Genomic DNA, 21,694 nt, shown 5'->3' with positions numbered 1-21,694 from the left:
ATTGGAGGTTTTTGTGATCTGTGATCACCTGGAACGGATGTTTGGCTCCCTCCAACCAGTGACGCCACTCCTCCAAGGCTAGCTTGATTGCTAGAAGCTCCCTGTCTCCTATGCTGTAATTCTGCTCCGCCGGGCTCAACTTCCGAGAGAAATAGGCACAGGGATGCAGTCGGGGCGGTGTATCATGATGTTGGGATAATACTGCCCCGACGCCTGTGGTGGATGCGTCCACTTCCACCACGAAAGGAAGATTTGGGTCAGGATGAGTCAGGAGTGGGGCCCTTGTGAACTCCTTCTTAAGAAGGCGGAAGGCTGCGGCTGCTTCTTTGGTCCACTCCAGTCCTTTGGGTTTACCCTTGAGGAGATTAGTGAGAGGTGATGTAATCCTGCTGTAGTCCTTGATAAACCGTCTATAAAAGTTAGCAAACCCAAGAAACCTCTGGAGCTCCTTAATGGAAGTGGGTTCTGACCAGGATAGAACAGCCTCAATTTTCTTCCCATCCATACGTATACCGGTTTGGTCAATGATGTATCCCAAGAAATGAATCGACTTCTGGTGGAATGAGCATTTCTCCGCTTTGAGGTAGAGGTGATGTTCTCTCAATGTGTGTAGGACCTCCGCAACGTGTTGGCGATGTTCGGCCTCACTCCGGGAGTAAATGAGGATGTCATCTATGTACACTATTACAAAGTGGTGAAGAAACTCCCGGAGGACTTCATGAATGAAGTTTTGGAATACGGAGGGGGCGTTGACCAGACCGTAAGGCATGACCTCATATTCATAGTGGCCAGTAGGGGTCACGAATGCTGTCTTCCATTGGTCCCCCTCACGTATTCTTATCAGATTATACGCGCTGCGGAGGTCCAATTTAGTGAAGACTTTAGCTTCTCGGAGCTGTTCCAAAGCGGCTGGTACCAGAGGAAGGGGATATCGGTATTTTACTGTACCGTTATTTAGGACCCTGTAGTCGATGCATGGACGCAGCCCTCCGTCCTTCTTGGCCACAAAGAAGAAGCTTGAGGCGGCTGGTGATTTTGAGTGACGTATGTACCCCTGACTCAGAGCCTCCCTTATGTAATCTTCCATTGCCTGATTCTCTGGAAGCGAGAGCGGGTAGATCCTACCTCTTGGCAACTGGGCATCTGGAACTAGGTCGATCGCGCAGTCCCATGGCCGATGCGGCGGTAGCTGGGAAGCTCTCTTGGGGCAGAAGACATCATGAAAGGAGCTGTACTCCTTAGGAATGTGGATAGACTGCTTCTCAGGAGGACTCTCGACCGATGTTGTAAACAAAGAAATGGGGTTCCGACCTTGAAGAGGGAGATTTGGAAAACAGGTAGGTGTACATCCAGATCCCCATTTCTTTATCTCTCCTGTGCCCCAAGAGATGATGGGATCGTGCTTCACCAGCCACGGGCGCCCTAGAATGATGTCCATATTTGCACCCTCCAGAACCAGAAATTGAATCCTCTCTTGATGTAACAACCCCACTTGAAGAAGGATGTCTTCGCATTGTCGATGGATACGGGTCGAAGATCGAGTGCACTGGGTTATCGGTTGTATCTGGTATATATGCGAGGACGCCTCAGTACGTAGGTGGAGTTGACGACAGAGGGATTGGGAGATGAAGTTCCCTGCTGAACCGGAGTCGATGAGGGCTGTGACAAGGAGAGAAATAGAGGCAGTAGTTATTTGTACGGTGGTAGTAAGTGGTTTACATTGTTCAATATTCGTACTGAATACACTCACTGAAGTCCGAATGGGACGAAGGGGACACTCCATACGGGTGTGTCCACTGACACCGCAGTATAGACACAGACCCCGGGTCAGCCTCCTCTGTCGTTCCGCTGATGTCAGTCTTCCAGACTCTATTATCATGGGTTCTGGTTCTGGAGAGGCTGTTGACTCAGGCGATTGGAGGAGTGCAGACGAGGGGGTGATGGTGTCCTGTTGATAGGAACGGAGACGATCGGAACATCGGAGAGAATGTTGGATGAATCTCTCCAGACCCATAGTATCATCTAATGTGGCCAGCTGGATTCGGAGAGTGGGTTCCAAGCCGAGCCGGTACGTGGTCAACAACGATCTCTCATTCCATCCACTTGCAGCTGCTAGAGTGCGAAACCGGAGAGCATATTCCTGTGTAGATAGAGTACCTTGCTTTAGATGATACAGCTGCTCTCCAGCGGCTACTTCCCCATCAGAACGTCCAAACACCTCTTTGAAATACTCCGTGAAGGTAGTGATGGAATTCATGACCGGCCCGGCTTGGTTCCAGATCGTCTCAGCCCATTTAAGTGCAGGTCCAGAGAGTAGTGATACGATGTAGGCGATCTTTGACTTATCTGTGGGATATAGAGAAGGTTGCATTTCGAATATGAGGGAACATTGTAACAGAAAACCATTGCACTCCCCCGCTCCGCCTGAGTAGGGCGCTGGTCGGGCCATGGGACTGGAAGGAAGGGCCGAAGAAGAAACTGTGGAGGCGGAAGTGCTCGGTGCTGGTGGTGCGTTGGAAAGTGGAGCTGGTGGCTGTAGAATCCGCTTCAACTGGTCCACCAGCTCTTGAAAGTGATCGGGGGTGCTCATGTTGTCGTCGTTATTGGTCCGGGCTTCTGTTATGAAGCGGACAGGAGACAGAGGTAAGGAAACGTTAGGGTGTTTATTAAATGACAACAAGGAGCACATGAAGGATAGCCAGGAGGATCAGGAATGATGTTGGGGTCTTTTCCTCCGTGGCTGGGTAACAGGAATACACGAGGATGGACAGCACACACCAGATACAGCTGACAGAGGATGACACAGACTTGGAAGGACTGGAAGACAGGACGATTCGGGAGGACCAGGAAGACTAGGAGGAATACAAAGAGAACAGGTAAGTAAAGCGTTTGTTTTAGCTGAGGATGACTACGCTGAGTGGTCGCTCAGTTGTCCGCTTTCGTCGAGACGAGCCCGGACAATGAGCGACTGGAGTGCTGTGCTTTTATCTGGTGCTCGTGAATGTGATGCAGCTGTGTGCTCATTAGAAGTCAGGTGATGGTGATCTTCGTGAGTGGGGATCGTGAGAGCCTGACCAATCCGTGACAAAATGTTCTCTAAAACATTCTAATCCTGTTTAATGGTACCATTGTTAATATATTATACTCGAACATTTTCAGAATGTATGTTGTTTTATTTCCCAGAAAGCCTTCTATAAAGTCAGGACAATATTCTCAAAAAATTCTACATGTTAATAATAAGTTAACAATATTATTGTTTGTTTTCTTTTTGTTTCCAAAATGTACAGTAACAATATGACAGACACAAAACACTCTCTATAACCATTTAAAATATTTAATTTTACTGTAGCAATGTGAAAAAGAAAGTTTAAAGCACAGCATTATCTTACATTCTTGTGCTCATTGTATAACATGTGTAACAAATAAAACAAAACAAAAAACAATGTTAAATTGTTAACAACAATGTTAAACAGGTATATTTAAAACAAGAATAATTTGCTGACACATAATACTAATTTTACTAATTGTATGAAATAATAATTAATTGTCACTTTAAATTTATTAAATAAATTTATTAAATTTATTAAGTACAGGTTAAAATTTGTATGGTAATTGTCTTTCTGTCTTGTTATTGAAAAGAAATCATGTTCTTAAAACATGTCTCTAATATGACTGTGAGAATGTTCTTACTTTGGTTTTATGAAACATTGTGAAAACATTTTCTAAGAGAACATTGTTTAATCTGGTCCCTTACCAACATTTTCAAAACATTGCTAAAATGTTCTTGTTAATTGTTTTGGGAAAAACATTTTTTGAATATTCATTGGATATTACATTGAAATGTTTTCTTTAAAACATTAACAACCTGTAGGGAATGTTAGCCAAAGTTGAGAAAACATTCCCTTCTAGCTGGGGAATGGGGGGACTCTTCAAAATGAAGATAAGGGAGTAATGCTAGACAGGCTATTTATAGTGGGTTAGGATTAATCCGATTGGCTCACTACTGATTATAGATGAGAGATCAGCCGTGATTAATCATATCACATGTTCCTCTCGCAATTAGTTTATAAACTTCACTTAGTGTAGCTACCTGAATAAATAAATGGCCTATATTATTCGATTGAAATAAACCCTTTAAGAATATTTGAAATATTGAACTGATTTTTGTAATATTCTAAGAGGCAGTAGAATATGGAGGCAGATGGATGTAATTTGAGGCTGTTTATTTGACAGATGCGGCACACAAAATACATGAGGTGGATCCGGCTAGGACAACAACACACTGCTCTGTCAAACTCTCAGTGGAAGGCTTCTTATTAGCTAAGGACCCCCTCTAGCGGTCACACTACCTCATGACATGTTATTGCTAGTTCACTACATCCCCTTCCCCCTGATAACAATAGTCCCTTAACAACTTAATCAAATATACTAACAACATTATCATTTTTTTTTTATTTATTTATTTTTTTTTTTCACAGTCTAAGCTAGGGACTTCGGGTAGACTGCCTCCATCCCAGTGAGTTCCAGGACGCATTCTTGCCCTGTGGCTGGGGAACTCACCACTACTCTAAGTATAGTCTTTTAAGTAACTGGGCAACTTCTTTGTCCTCGCAGACCTTCTGAGTTCCGGCTGCTCCTCTGCCTTCACAGTCCTTGACACAGTAACCTCGGGTGTCATTCCACTTGCCTGCTGTCCAACACTGTTCCCTGATGGTACAGGGTCTACTGATTCAGGCAATGGCCCCTCCTCCAACTCTTGCAAGGAAGTATCCAACAGCTGTTTCAGCCGGAGATGCCACCTGTCTGGTCCTCACCTGATCAATGTGCCGACGCACTACCTGGCCATTACCAAGTGCAATGGTATACGACAAGGGTCCATCCAGGTAGGTCCTAAACTGAAGTTCTTGGTATACACATTTTCACCAACACTCACATGTTTCTCTTTTGCATGCAGATCATGATACCACTTCTGCTTCAATTGCTTGTTTTGCACTTGACTTTTAAAGTCAGGATGAACAAGATCGAGGGTAGACCTCAGTTTGCGTCCACACAACAGCTCTGCAGGTGATTTTCCCGTAGTCGACTGTGGTGTAATTCGATAACTGAACAACACTCTAGCTAGCCTGGCCTCAATGGAATCTCCTGTGCTCTTTTTCATCAGACTCTTGAATGTTTGCACAGCTCGTTCAGCCAAACCATTAGAAGCTGCATGGTATGGTGCCGTGGTTATGTGCTTGATGCCATTACGACTCATGAATTCCTTACTCGTGAAACAACTGCCATTGTCCGACACCACTATTTCCGGTAACCCATGCTGGCTAAAACTTTGTCTCAGGCACTGGATGGTAACAGCAGATGTAGAATTATTCAAAGGAAACGCCTCTATCCATTTAGAGTATGCATCCACCAGAATCAGGAACATTTTTCCTTGCCACGGCCCAGCATAATCAATATGGATCCTTCTCCATGGCAGCTGTGGAATTTCCCAAGGGTGTAAGGGTGCACAAGGAGGGGTGATCCTGCTCTCCTGACATCTGGTACATGCTTTTACCAGACCTTCCACAGCAGCATCCATCTGGGGCCACCATACATAGCTCCGTGCCAACCCTTTCATTCTGGTTATGCCTGGATGCCCACTGTGTAACTGTCGGAGTATGGCTGCCCGGCCTTGGGGTGGAATTACTACGCGGTCACCCCACAATACACATCCTCCCTGGACACTCAGGTTATCCTGTTTATTAAGGTATACTCCAAAAGCTGGATCCTCCACTGTCTTGGGCCATCCTCTAAGCACGTACTCCCTTACTCGAGCCAACACAGGATCTTTAACAGTCCATTTTTCCACCTGCTCTGCTTTAACCAATGAAACATCATTCTCGTCCAACAGTAGCACTCTCTCCTCCTCTGCTGGGGTTTCCACTCCTTTTTCCGACAGTGGCAACCGGCTCAGCCCATCAGCATTTTGATGCTCACTCCTTGCTCGAAACACAATAGTGTACTCATACCCCCCTAAAGTCACAGCCCATCTTTGAATACGTGGAGAAGCCATCTGTGGCACTTCTCTGAGCTCATTAAACAGTGCTATCAGGGGCTTGTGATCAGTCACAATGGTAAAGGGTCTGCCATACACATATGTGTGGAATTTCTTTACCCCGAACAGGACGGCCAAACCCTCCTTATCCAATTGCGAGTAATTCTTTTCTGCTGCATTTAAGGTCCGTGATACAAATCCTATTTTTCTGTCAGTCCCGTCTTCCATCCTGTGAGACAAAACAGCCCCGACCCCATATGGCGAGGCATCACACGCCAAGATAAGAGGTTTGGTAGGATCGTAGTGCACTAGTAAAGCAGATGACTGGAGAAGCTCTTTTGACTTCTCAAAAGATTCTTCCAGCTCAGAGCCCCATGTCCACTTTGTTTCCTTCTTCAACAACCTGTGCAAGGGTGCCAACACGGTGGACAGACTGGGCAGAAACTTATGATAATAGTTTAACAAGCCTAGATCAAGCGGCAACCTCCCGCTCTCTCTCGGGAAGCCAATACGGAAGTAACTGAAACTGCAATTCATCAAAATTCCGCTAGTCCTGGCTCCATAATAGAGCAAGTGGCAATTGAGCCCACTGTTAGAATGGCCAACTTTACAACAGAAAAAAAGGTGTTTACAGCCTGGTACAAAGAACGATTTTGGTTCATATAGCTATTATTACCCTCCATGACAACTGTGAGGGGGGTGAATTTTTTTATAATTCATCCATTTCCTTTATATTAGGTTATATTAAGTTTGCATAATTAAGGGCGTGGCCACTTGAGTGACAGCTAGGTCTGGCTGGTCGCCGTCACTTCACCTCAGCTGAATCCGGCAGATTAGCCACTGATCTCAGCATATTCATCGTATTTTTGTGTTGTTTTATGTGGCTTTACACAGTCAGCTGCCTTTTGGACTTATTTCTTACAATCATCAGATGATATGGGATGCTGTGTGCACTTAATTGTGCTCACGAACCATTCACGTGGCCTCCGTTTCCCATGTGAGTAAAGTTATATACTTGTATACCGTCTCTATAAATGTATTTGTTTTATTTAAGATCATTTATCATTAATATATTTCTTTAGACCTGTAAAGCACTCCAGAATGTGACAGATTGATTAGCTGTAGGCTTTAGAACAGTCATCTGAAGCGTTATCATACAGTGTTATGCCTGGAGTTCATCAATAGTCTTGCATTTACTAACACACACTATATTTGAAGTGTTTGGAAGTAATTAGCGTTTTCCTCCTGTAGAAAAACGTCATGAGAACAATGTTTAGTGGCTCACTGTATTACTACAGTGTTTTTAAAAGTCTAAACACTTTATTGATATAATGTACAGCCAAGCACATGTGGTCAGAACACAAACGAGTCGCAGGTAATAAAGTATCAAGCCTTTCTCCCAAAGTAAAGTCTGTCTGCCAGGTCTAAGCAAATTGCCAGCAGGCGTCTGTAGCTCCGCCCACTCTCCGCCTCTTTGCCCTAGTTTGGTATCCCGCCGTGGGTGCGATGACGCGCGAACAAAATGGCGACGGTTGGCCGCGCCTACTTGTTGCTTCTTTTGCAGTGTTCAGAAACCTATGGGTGACGTCACAGATGCCCGTCCATATATTTTACAGTCTATGGCCTAGATAAGCCTTCAGTTCACTCACTGTCTGTGGAATGGGGGCTTACTGTATCGCTTGCACCTTTTCTGCGACTGGCTGCACGCCTGCAGCACTGATGCGGTGGCCCAGGAATACCACTTCCTCTCCCAGGAACTCACATTTGCTCCTTTTTAGTCTCAATCCACTCGATTTTAGTCTCCTCAGAACCTCCTCCAGATTCCTCAGATGCTCTTCATCATTAGCTCCTGTGACTAATATGTCATCCAAATACACCACAACGTGCTTCACGTTTTGGAGAATTCCCTCCATGGTGCGTTGGAAAATGGCTGGACTTGATGCCACCCCAAAGGTAGTCTACAGTATGTGTACAGTCCCTTGTGTGTGTTGACAGTGACATATTTCTTTGCACTTTCATCCAGCATAATTTGCTGATACGCATGGCTCATGTCCAGTTTGGAAAATTTCTGACCTCCAGCTAACTGAGTGAACAAATCTTCCACTTTTGGAATGGGATATTGTTCCACACTGGATGCTCTATTTACTGTCAGTTTATAATCTCCACAAATTCGAATAGAGCCATCTGGTTTCCTCACCGGCACGATAGGAGCTGCCCACTCTGCAAACTGCACTGGTTCAATAATTTTCTCTTCAACCAGTCTCTGGAGCTCAGCCTCCACCAAGGGCTTGACTGCAAAAGGAATACGTCTGGGCTTAAAGAATCGTGGTTGGGCCTCGGGGTTGACATGAATTTTAGCTGTGGTGCCTTTGAGCTGCCCCAGCTCTTCTTTAAACACCTCTGCGTGTCTATCTAACACATCTGCTATCTTCCATGTCGGCACTGCTGTTACTTGATTTACCAGCTGTGGCAACAGTCTTTCAGCCAGCTTCGTCCCAACAAATTAGGCCCCTCTCCATCTACCACGACCATTGTCATTTCTTTTTTTACATTTTGGCTTTCCACCGTTACTGTAGCTTGACCCAGCACTTCCATCCTTTCCCCTGTATAGGTCTTTAGTTTCATACTGCAGGGTCGCCATTCTGGCATGTCTGCTTTTTTCCACAACTTAGAATATTGCCCTCTGCTGATAATTGTCACACCACAACCCGTGTCGACTTCAAAGTCCACTTCCATGCCATTTACACTCACTTTCTGTGTTATAGGGCCCACTTTTGGCTGGACTTGGGATACACTGTATATTGTGTTAATATCACTGGTGTCCTCCCTCTCGTTACTTTCCTCCTCTCTAATGAGATAAGTCCTCCTACCTTTCTCTTTTTTCTCTCCTTTTTGTCCTTTGAATGGAGTGTTTTGCCCCCCCCCCCCAGCAGCTTGTTTTGCCCTGCATGCGCGTTTTATGTGTCCCCGCTTTCCACATTGATGGCAGAGCTCATTCAAAAACTTGCATTCCTCTGGTGCATGTTGTCCTTTGCATCTGTAACACACTGTGTCTTTTTTGTCGACCCTTCTTCTCAAATGTGTACACTCTATGCACTGCTGCCGGTCCTTTAAATAACTTCATGGTTTGTGCTGTGTCCTCCATTAACAATCCTTGCAAAACTCTCACATTCTTGTTTGCAGACTCCATTGCCTGGCAGATTGTCAGTGCCTTTTCAAAAGTTAACTCCACTTCCGATAGCAGCCTTCTCTGCATTCGGTTGTCGTTCACTCCACAGATGAGTCTGTCTCGCAGCATTTGTGGAAGTGTAGCCCCGTACTCACAGTGCTGTGCTAACTTTTTCAGTTCTGCCACAAAATCAGCAACAGTCTCACCATCTTTCCGTGTACGAGAGTTAAACTTAAATCTTTGCACTATCTCACTTGGCTTAGGATTGTAATGAGTCTTAGCACAGTCACCAGCTCCTCATAGGTTTTGTCTCCTGGCTTTTCAGGGCAGATCAAATTTCTTAATAAACTATATGTCGATGCCCCAACACCACTTAACAGCACCGCTTTCTTTTTCTCAGCACTGTCAATTCCATTGGCTTGGAAAAATATTCGAGCATTTCGATATATTCATCCCATAACTGCGATGCATTATCAAAAGGACTCACCGTCCCCACCAGTGAAGTCATTTTGTCTTGATAATCGCCGATATACTCTGCCAGTGATGTCGAGCGATCTGTTTACTCCAGCCTTTCTCAGCAATCACTCAATTATGTCCTCTGACACGCCACTCCTTAAATCCTCGTCGCCAATTATGTAATATTCTATGAGGCAGTAGAATATGGAGGCGATGGATGTAATTTGAGGCTGTTTATTTGACAGATGCGGCACACAAATACATGAGGTGGATCCGGCTAGGACAACAACACACTGCTCTGTCGAACTCTCAGTGGAAGGCTTCTTATTAGCTAAGGACCCCCTCTAGCGGTCACACTACCTCATGACATGTTATTGCTAGTTCACTACAATTTTCTGAAATAAAAAATTTCAGAGTCTATATTTTGTAATACTATTAAAGTTAATACAAGCAATCTGCATAAACATGATCAGCTAACACTTAATACACTAAATACAAACTAAATATGTGAAAAACACAACCCAGGCTCATTGTGGATACGGATTTCTGGAGAACGAGAAATACTCCCCGAGAGGTACGTTTATTCAGTTTTTGTTTTGTGAATCCACCAAAGGCCGCTGTGTATGGTTTTTCAGATCTCAAATTTCTCTCACGAGTGACATGCGTGCCTGCTCTTTTCACATAATTCCCTTCCATCTCCTAAGTCCACCGATGTATGCAGGACAAACTGGTAACAGTGGAAAAGCAGTCCACACAGAGGTAAGCGGTCAGCTGGTAATGCAAAAAGGAACAGAAGCCGTTGCCAGCGTCATACCACTCCGTAGCTTTTCATTTTAAAGACGAAATGCAGCTATACATAACTCTGGCTACAAAATTTGCGCTTTCCAGAAATGAAAATGGGGGTACGTATTCACAATGAGCCTGCGTTGCAACTACATCAACTTTTACCTGAGGTTGAGTAGTTCAACAAAGCCAGCCATGCTATATTTAAGAGCTGCCTGTTAGCTTAACACAGCACATATCAACAAAGTCACTTAATTGACAACAAAGACAAATTGTTGCATCACAACAAATAACTTTTCAAACATCTCTAACCCGAACCTCTCAAATTGTACTGCAAGTAGCTATCCCTCAGGGTACATTAGCAGTAGTGTTAAAACAACGAAGGCTGGAGAGGTAGGCTTTGAAGTGTGACATTAAGGGGTCTTGACTGAGTGTCAATATGTGAAACTTCAAACAAGGAACACACTCAAGATAAAAGTGGAATGTCATGTGGAATTTGAACTCATAACATTTGGATTATGTGGCTAGAACTTTACTGGCTAGACCTGGTCCAGTATATCATTGTGATACAGACTGCAGCGAGGACATCTTGGAGAAACAGAGCAAAACTTTGTTCAAAATCATTTTTTCATGACCATTAGGTGGCTCTGTCACTAAACTTGGTTCTTGTGATGCCTTCTCTGACTATGTGAGCCAGGACAAGCACAAAATAACACAAGTTAGGATTGTATATATCATTAAGTATCTTACAGAATTTCTTTGTTAAATTTGGACCACATTTTAGCACTCATTGCATTTGCAATGTCATTGCTGACATTTTTTCCACAGCTGTTCAGGAATGTAGATTTAACGTAAAGTTATTATATGCTGTTTTCAATTAACACTTTGCTAAAAGTGATGTCAAGTGGGTCACCCAGAATAAACCTGTTTAAATCATGTTTCATTCAGAAGTCAAGCCAAGGCAGGACTCAAGGTGAAGTGATGCCCACTCTGGACATGACCCTCTTTGACTGGACTGATTATGAGGATATGAAGCCTGCAGACAGTTGGCCATCAAACAAAAGAAAAGGTATGAAAGCACATTTTCAAAGCTTAATCAGTAAGACTTATTTTAAAATTTGGTTCCTATAGCTGTTGTTTGTCAAGATATAGATTAAAAATGTGATTATTATACTAAATAAAGTTTCCCTAGATTATTATTATTTTTATTTTTTTTTTACATCTGAGCGAAAATAACTTGCAAACTCACAGTCTGTCTTTTTCCCCTAAAGATAAACGTCGCAGCAAAAACAAGAGCAATGGAAACACAACAACTGAAGCTGGAATTGTTGAACCATGTGACCATCATCTTGACTGCCTTTCTGGTCAGTGCATCCTGACTTCTTTCTTTCTGTCACCCCCCAGCCCAAATATATATTTTTCATTTGATAGGATTTCATCTTCAAATTATATATATTTTTTTTGTTCTGAATCACTCTGTTGTGTATTTAATTTTTTCTATTTAGAATAAAACTGAGCCTTTAATTGTCATTTATAAGGGATTTATAGGCATAAATAGTCCTCCCTTTAGATTAGGTCACAAAACTGCAATTATTATTTTGTCTCAATAATTTTTTAAAAATGTTAATTTAATTAGAATTGTCTTAAAACCACTTACTACTCTTAAAAGACCATGAAATACCGCTGTCTCCCCCCTAATTTGAAAAAAGTAAGGAAAGTGGGTGTACCCAGCTTTGTTTAAGTGGGGGAGTCCAGCGGCAAAAGAGGGAAGGGTTTGCATGAAAGGGGAGTTTCATTATGTGCCATAAAAAGCTCATTTGCACACCAGCAACCCAAATACAGACAATGAACAGCTATTTGGAGAGCTTTGTGGAAGTGGAGGATTTCTCTCCACCTGATTCCCCTAAGTCACATTATCTGGTTGATGACAGTGCTGGTCCACTGCCTTATCATTATTAATCTTTCAACACAAACACGCTGGTAAATGCAGGAGAAAGTGAAGATGCTCCTGACGAGGTGAATATTGACGTCTCGCCAGTGGTAATTATTATTCCCAAACTGTATTGTTGAAATAAATAACTAATAAATACACCATTGTGCCTGCCCAGAACTACTGCACTACACTGAAAGTGGACTGTTTGCAATCTTAATTGTCTCTGTTGTAATCTTAGCATGCTACATCTGTTGTGAAAACATTGGTCTAGCATCCCACCTCACTTCGGGTTCAGAGAATGGATGTAACTGTTGTACAATAATTTAAAAAGATAAAGCATTTTCAGTCCATAATATTGTTATAATATTACTGTAAGTAATGTCTTTAAAAACTAAAAGAGGACTGTTGACGATACAATCTAAACTTATCCGAATATTGTAGTGATATTACTTGTAAACTTAGTAACTAAATTCATTTTGACTAAGGTATGTCTTCAAAAATGTAAAGAGTAGCTACTGTTGATACTAACTAACTTTTGCCATCTGCAGAAATATAAACAACGAACATTGATCACACACACTTACCAAATCTGTTGAGGCAGGACAATCAACACCAACCGGAATTTTATTTTATTTTTTTTTAAAAGAAGAGGAGTGGAAATTTTATATCATGTAGGTGCATGGATGACCAACATCAAGATGTCATTTAGCTACGTTGTCTGTTGCTCCATGATGCCAGAGGTAAACAGAACTGTTGTGCATTGTTCACAGAGACGTCACAGGTGACAAATAACAAGCTACAACAGACATCTGCCTGGCCTGCATAGTCCCCAGGCTTACTGCATGCCACAATGCATGAAGTGACCCAAGGTCATCTTGATTAGGGTGTCAAAGGAAGACTGCAGGCCCTGCTCCAACACACTTGGCCTGTAGTTTAAGCCTAAAGGACTAATCAGGTGTTAATTAGGGTTTAAAGATTGGAAGAAAGTGGCCTGCTTTGGCAAATCAAGAATCCTTGTCACAGTTACAGGGAGGACCCAAATGCAGAATGAGTACAGGAGGTGTTTATTGACAATAATGTGATATGAGGTAGGGGTAAGGTGAAACGGTCCAACGGTGATGGATAGGGTAATGCTGGGGAATCTTGGATGGAGCAGACAGACTGAGGTTGAGAGTCCTGGATGGAGTAATCAGCAGCCACAGAACGCAAGAAGAACAGAAGACTGAGCGGGGATGCTCAGGCGAGGCAAGAGGTGGTAAAGGCCTTGGAGGCACTGCTGACCAGAGAACCTGAAGAGTGGTGGTCTAACCACTAGCAGCCGGACAGTACACCAGCAGCCAGTAACTCACAGTAGGCAGGGCTAGGCAAAGGCAACACACAATTGACAAACTAAAAAAGCAAAGAGAAATAAAATGAGTTTTTATTTACTAAAAATAAACTGAAAGAAATAAGACCAATAAAAAGGACCTAAACACTTAAAAACTACTAAATAAGATAAATAGAAAAACTCAAACAAGCGAATTTGAAAAGGATTGACCAGACGGGGATGGTACTAAAGGCCAACTGAAAAACACAAACAAACATTAGACAAAGACAACTCAAACTCACAAACAAAGATAAAGAGCAGGGTCAATCCACAACAGGTAAAAAGATGTAACAATGAACCAACGAAGAGATGAGGGAAGAGAGCACATTTTAAAGGGAGGAAAGAACATGAGGACCAGGTGTAAACACTGAGACTAACGAGGACTAAACAAGGGGGCATGGCAGCTGGAAACAAGGAGGGAGGAACAGAGGAGCACACGGTCAACAAACACAGGCTGAGCCATGTGTTCAGACACAACATAAACATAGACACATAGAACATAGACAACACAGAAAAGACAGACAAGGAAGGGCTATGACATTCCTGGTGCATCAGGTGGATGGTCAAATCCACACTGGGCTTAACACTGGGTTTTGGCGTGTTAAGCTGCGGTCACACTGCACTTTAAGCAATAGACTTCCGTTCATATGCATGCGAATGCAGCAGACAAACGCAAGCTTATGTGACTAGTTTTGCAGTTCGCTGTATTGCAAAGTTCAAGCTTATTGAACTGGGACCTGCGAAATCAGATCACGTGATTGCGTGAAACCAATAGAAGATCAAAACATGACCTTTTAGTACAGAAATTTAAAATATGGACCAGGCGCTCGCTTTCTTTAATTTTGCATGCTCAAACTCTAGTGTGACCATGGCATTACACTGTGGTAAATACTTATTTGGAGCACTTTTATTCAATCACTTGCTAGCACAATGCCTGACAGCCTGAACATAGGTGCAGTTAGTCTAATGGCACGTTTCCATTGATAGGTACGGTACACTACAGGTCGGTACGGGTCACCTTTATCAAGTTTGCGTTTCCACTGCCAAAATGATACCCTTTTGGTGGGCGTAATGTACGACAGAAAGTTTCAGATGTCATTTTTACTCAAGAAAAATGTCACAGTAAAGCCGTAAGGATCATTCACATATCATATGAGAAGCAGTTCTCACAAAACAGATGCTTTATACACAAATACTTCTGTATAAATGTTTATTACTAACTTTTCTATAAACATAACTTGATTAGAACTGCAAATCAATGACAGTGCGAAATAGCCTACTGTAACATCTGCAATTATATAAAACAAATAAATGCAACATATATGAACACATACAGACCCTTGCAGTCTCTGATATGTTATCAATTACAGAAAAGCTACACACAACCCACATTTAGTCCTTATTTAGGTTCAAAAACATGAAATATAGCCGACAGTCAGTGCAAACCACTCATATGTGTCTTTAATCTTCAGCAGCACATGTAACCTCTTGTGAGAAAGTAATTCCATCATTCCGAGTTCATAATAGTCCAAATGGTGATGGTAATAGTTAAACATGGCAATTTGTTCACGTTTGCTGAAAAAAAGAATTTGCTCCTTTTTTCCGGCTTCTCCTTTGTTTTTTTTCGCGCATCACTCACGTTTGTCAGTTTCTGAAATTATCAGGTTTCAATAGCACGTCAATTATCAAGTGCTTATTATTATTATTATTATTAATATTATTATTATCAGCCCAAGAAGTTTGTTATTTCAAATATAGACACGCACGCTCATGCAAGCAAGAAAGCGAAACCGCTCGCACTTTAGACTGGCTCGGCCACTACTTACACTACAGGCTACAGGGTTGAATCTGCACTTCTTCTTGGCTTTGTGGCTGTTCATCATAGTCCAAATGGTGATGGTAATAGTTAAACATGGCAATTTGTTCACGTTTGCTGAAAAAAAGAATTTGCTCCTTTTTTCCGGCTTCTCCTTTGTTTTTTTCGCGCATCACTCACGTTTGTCAGTTTCTGAAATTATCAGGTTTCAATAGCACGTCAATTATCAAGTGCTTATTATATTATTATATATTAATATTATTATTATCAGCCCAAGAAGTTTGTTATTTCAAATATAGACACGCACGCTCGTGCAAGCAAGAAAGCGAAACCGCTCGCACTTTAGACTGGCTCGGCCACTACTTACACTACAGGCTACAGGGTTGAATCTGCACTTCTTCTTGGCTTTGTGGCTGTTCATCAAGATGACAACAAGGTTTGTTTGAGCTCGGGTCAACCATGGCTCATTATTGTATATATTATTATGGTGTAATTTCTCAGCTGTGTATTTACAACATGGCAGTTCCTTTGTTTTTATTCTGGCTTGTGCGAGCGAATGACATATCTCTGTAAACCAATAGCGTTCAGCTGCGCGTCTAGCTCTGCCTTCTGGTACCCTTGGTACCCTTTTGCAAAGGGTGACCAAAAGTGATATGTACAGTTCGCGTTAGGTACCCTTTGACAGTGGAAACAGCCTTAAAAGTATACCGAATCGTAACATTCCACTAACTGGAAACGGGCCAACAAGTAAACCTAACACATTGCCTCTACTTTGCTATAAGCTTGTGTGGTTCAAGAGGGGTTTAAGGAACATGCTGGTGAATTTGTTAATACCTTAGCTTGTGAATTCACCCGACATTAACCCAATTGTGATTTGAGTTGGAAACAGGGGCGGACTGGCCATCTGGCAGACCGGGCACTTTCCCGGTGGGCCGAAGTACTTTTTGGGCCGGGCTGATCATTGTCTTATGATTTGATCGGCCCATAAAAGGCTTAGCAGCCTATCGTTTTTTTCTGCCTTATTGATTGACGCTGCTGTGATCTGTGACTCTCTGAAAGTAGATGCTTTTTTTCCCGGACATGTGACACTCTGCAGCCTATTGGCTCTTTTCGGTATTGACAATCACAAACTCCTATTTTGGACTCCGTGTGAACGTGCGTCGTCTGTGTGTATTTGTCAAAATAGTCGAGAGTCAGAGAGAAGAAACGCAAGGGAGGCGCAGAGAAATCGCGGGGAAATACACCGGCGTTTCATTTAGCAATTCTGAAAAGTTCTCTGTTCATTTTAGTACACGGCTAAAAACGCAAATCACGTGATCACACACTCTCTGCCCAGAGCTGCAGCCACTAGTTCAGCGGGTGAGCATAAACCTCAGGTGAGAGTATAGTGCATGTCAGACAGTTCATCTGCTGGATGATCTCATCTCACTATAGTTTTTTTAAAACGTGATATTGAATTCATCTTGTTGTCTCTATCTAACAATTCTTATGTCTTTTGAATCACTTGTTCTCAGTTAACTGTTTTGGCTGAGTGCAAAGATAAGCTAATATATTAATTTATGTAACCACATACACTGATTCTGCACATTGACTGATTGCTTACCTTTATTGTTTAAATTCAATGTACGTTATACTGTTATAATGGCCATTATTGGTTATTAAAACTGATATTCTGCAAAAGAGACAGGGTAAAGTTCATTCTTTTCAATGGAAATGAAAGGAGACTGTTATATTTAAGCCCTGTTTTGTTATAAATATGCAGTGTGAAGATGATGCTCATAAAATATGCAGCTACACGAGGCTGTTTGGTGTCTGTTAATCATAATATCAAAATGAAACAAATTTGACTTATATTATGTTTTCATTGTTTAGATTGTGAAACAGCAAGCAGGATGAGGTGAAAGAGGTTAAAATGTAACACTGTTCCCTTTGAAGATTTACCCATGCATTAGCATGCAGTTTTTGTTATGTTTATTATTGAATATAGGCTGAGTGAATAGTGTATTGAATAAGCTAAATTGGCTGTAGTGTATGAGTGTGTGTGAATGAGTGTGTATGGGTGATTTCCAATATTGGGTTGTGGCTGGAAAGGCATCTGCTGCATAAAACATGCTGGAATAGTTGGCAGTTCATTCCACTGTGGCAACCCCTGATAAATAAGGGACTTATGCGAAGAAAAATAAATGAATGAATAGTGTATTTTTAGAACTCAACAAATATCTTTATGGACAGTATACAGAAATTAAATTGAGATTAAAGTTTGTATTTATTTATTTATTTCATATATATGGCTTTTGTGTTTTATAGAATATGAGTTGATAAAAATATTGGACGTGCATAGATAGATAGCATTTTGATTGAATTTAGTGGGCCGCTCTGGCCCAAAATGCCAGGGCCGATTTTTTGCCCCAGTCCAGCCCTGGTTGGAAAGGTGGGTCAATTCTACATTATAACCACCCCGCTATTGTTTTGGGCTAAAGGTGTTTATAATGTAACAGCATATCAGGGTAGTTTATATACAGAGTTGTCAGGATTTTAAAGTCTTACATTTGGGTAGGAACGATATGAGGTATTAAGTGAAAACACATTTTTTAAGGTTTTAATGATTTTTTTTTTTTTTGTTGTTGTTGTTCAACATAAGTTGATACATGGATAAAACATGATAAATAATGTTTGATATTGTTTACATTTAAACCTTTCTTATTGTGCTTCGACCAGGTTCCTGTTGTGACCTCAGAGAATTTGAATGTAAACCTCACAACCGTGGCCCTAAACAACAAGTGTTTTGATGACTGCATGTGTGAGGAGGGTGGGTATGACGATTTCATTTTGTTGTTTGTTAGAGGCACTAGATCTAGAATCTGAAGCATGTTTGGTCAAATCACCAATAACAATATAGTTAATTTGTATTTTACATAGAGGATAAAAAAATAAATTATTTATTTATTTATATATTTATATATATATATACGATACACTTGAAAGCAAAGCTTTGGTGCTTCGGAAAGCTTCATTTCACCATCACTAATAAACAATCCTTTCTAAAACAAGCAAACAAAAATGACATAAATAACTGTTTACACACAACACATCAAATAAAAGACACATATACTACAATTGAGCGATAACTTCAAAAGTTCTCAAAACATTGGACTGAATTTGAAGGCCGGTAGCAAAAGGGATACATGTGGTGTCCACTCTACCAAACACTCCTTCTTACTCTATGGTAAGTGGCTCTTTATAAGGGTGCAAATCAACCTGGTGCCCCTGGAGGTCAAAAGCAGTATTGCATGTCAACATGCCAAACAATACACAACGCAAAAAAAGATAAATAAATCAAAAAATAATAATAGTAACATTTAACATTGTAAACCTCACCATTTCGTTGGAGTTTAGTAAGTGCATTATTCTGTGCTTCTGAATGGCTGTATTTAAATTTCTGTCGCGTTTTGTCTGGTGCAAACAGCCAGATTGCATGCAGCATGTTGTTAGAACACGGGCTTACAATGTAACCTGCTCACCTAATGTTTACATTTGTAATATTTATATTGTTTCCTAATTAATAATGAATGAATGAAATACACTGTTTTCCATCAAGGCAACTCGAAGTGCTGAAATATAATTGGTTAAAGTGGCATTGGATGGGTCAAAAGAACCAAAACAAAGACAGCCGTTCCAGCACTTAACAGATATCTTCAAAGCAGAATAACTGACCTCAGCATTGTTTTTCAGATAAACAAGAATGTTCACTTAATATGTTTTTGAAATATCTACAAATATATTTTGGAATTTTTATGCTTTAGAGGAGTCAAAAACTTATTAACATATAGCACCTTTAAGGACTCTAAAGCAACTCTTTTACTTCAAGATTTAAAACTTTACAGAATATTTTCTTCCATTTAGAGCTGTGTTATTCACTACATGAAAAATAATTTTCAAAAACCCATAATTGGGACAATTTAATTCTGGATGCTTACCTAAAGTCAAAAGTTTAACAGAAGAAAAATCTCTTATCCACTCATATTTTTAATAAATTCACAACACAACTCATTTTGAATGAAAAAGTCTGCTAAATGAGGGATTAAAACAATAAAAATGTTTTAAAATTTTTTTTTAGGTCTACGCTGTTATGCCAAGTTCCACCGTAAACGGAGAGTGACTCGAAGACGTGGCCGCTGTGTGGACCCCGAATCAGTCAACAGCAACCAAGGAGCTTTCATTACCGTCTGACAGGAACAAATGCAGTTTAAAGACAGATGAGAGCCCATACCCTAATACCCCATTACCAGACATGCAAATACTTGCTCCGTATGTATTTACATAAAATACACAATTACTGCTGAGAATTTTTATTTAAAATTTTAAGTAATTTATCATTTGGAAACCCTAAAAGACAAACTAAATTTACAAGATATTAATGAAAGGACAAGAATCAACAGTGTCATTAGATAAACTTAAGAGAGAGATAAAGAAGTCCCAGCAGGCACAGGATGTCAACATGACATCAGATTGACGTTGTACCCCAACATCATGGGATGTTGCATTTTGTTTGGAAATGAAAATCGGGTAGACGTCAGAATCCAACGTCAGGCTGGCGTCAATGTCCAACGGCAGACAGACTTTGCATTTTGGTTACTTTCCAACAAAACCTAAAAACAACAAAATATCAACGTCTAATGATGTTACAGCTTGACGTTGTTTGGATGTTACCAATTTGACATCTATCAGACATTGGATTTTGGTTGCCTAACCAGATGATTAAATGTCAGTATTTGACGTCAATATGACATTGGTTTAAGATGTTGGCCCGACGTTGGATTTTGGTCAGTTTCCAACACAACCTAAAACCAACAAAATATCAACGTCATTTCACGTTGTTATTGGACGCCAAAATAACATTGTCATTAGATGCTGGTGACCTAAATCTAACCTGATATTAATGTGTTATGATGTTGTGTGTCTGCTTGGGTGTTTTCCCTTCCTTGAAAACATTTCTGAAGTTTAGCTCCTTTTTAGCTATTAATTAAAATTTTATTTATTAATAATTTGGCACCATTACCCATAAATATAAGTGTGATCTGCACATCCCTAGACAGCACATAGCTATTTATCTAGGAAGTCAACTCACAAGTTCTAGCGATTTATGCTTGTTTTTGTGAACAATTATGGCATTCATTGAATAAAGTATGATTGTGTATTTGGCTAGACACTTTAACTTAAAGTGCTAATTCACCTAAAATTAACATTACTGTTAATATTTCCTCAAACCATCCAAGATGTTGATGTTCTTCTTCAATAGAACAGCAAAGATTTTTAGCCAAACATTTTGTCCTCTGGTATCCATATAATGTAAGTCAGTTGATGTTGTTACTTTGAGATACAAAATATGCATGCAAAACGTACTGATGATGTGCAAACTTAAACATTATTCACAATTTCACCCTTGGGCTTAGGGTGTACAACAAATTGAAACGATATCAAATCACAATTAGCAAAAGCTGTGATTGTCATGCACATCTTGTCAGGGAAGGTTGTTTGACTGACCACCAAAAAAAAAAAAATCACTGACCTCTTTCAGATTTTTTTCTGTGTAATTATTAGTAAATGATAGTAGTTTTGGTCCATGTTATGGTTCACTCTTTCACTGTACCTGACAATCTTGGCAGTCTCAATTTTCAGTCTCAACTTTCCTGTTGACTGGTATGAGGCTCAAATATTGCATCTCGCAGCTACAAAGTCTCAACAACCACACCACTCCATCATGTATTGCTGCCAGTAAGGAACTTGGACTCCTGCACTGACCACATTACATCCATAGATGTTGCCATCGAAAGCTCATTTAAAATCACCCTGGCAGCTCTGCTTCATCATTCCATCAATCTAGAGTAATGTCATACGTTTGTTGCAGAGTAACACATTCTAGGGGACATATCAGAATCAGAATCAGAATCAGAATCAGAATCGGTTTTATTGCCAAGTGTGCTTCACACACACAAGGAATTTGTTTTGGCTACAGAAGCTTCCAGTGTACATAAAGTGACAAGTGACAACACAAAATAATCTGAAGAAATAAAATAATAATAATAAAAAATGATAAACATTAAACAGATGCGGTTAGTCAAGAAACCTGGATGTTGAGT

General features: G+C 40.9%; 1 protein-coding gene across 1 annotated transcript in view; it reads left to right on the top strand.

Annotated features, from left to right (window-relative positions):
* draxina (dorsal inhibitory axon guidance protein a) overlaps positions 1–21,469 on the top strand; it is a 91,212-nt gene extending 69,743 nt beyond the window's left edge. The window contains 5 exon segments of the mRNA XM_056468425.1: positions 11,388–11,508; positions 11,711–11,803; positions 18,273–18,322; positions 18,324–18,363; positions 19,672–21,469. Coding sequence (XP_056324400.1) covers positions 11,388–11,508; positions 11,711–11,803; positions 18,273–18,322; positions 18,324–18,363; positions 19,672–19,784 — 417 coding nt within the window. The 3' untranslated portion in view covers positions 19,785–21,469.
* The last annotated feature ends 225 nt before the right edge of the window (positions 21,470–21,694 follow it).

Source organism: Danio aesculapii, chromosome 11 (genome assembly GCF_903798145.1).
Source record: "Danio aesculapii chromosome 11, fDanAes4.1, whole genome shotgun sequence".
NCBI classification, from domain to species: domain Eukaryota; kingdom Metazoa; phylum Chordata; class Actinopteri; order Cypriniformes; family Danionidae; genus Danio; species Danio aesculapii.
The sequence above is the reverse complement of the archived record's forward strand: the minus strand, read 5'-3'. Positions and strand labels throughout refer to the sequence as shown.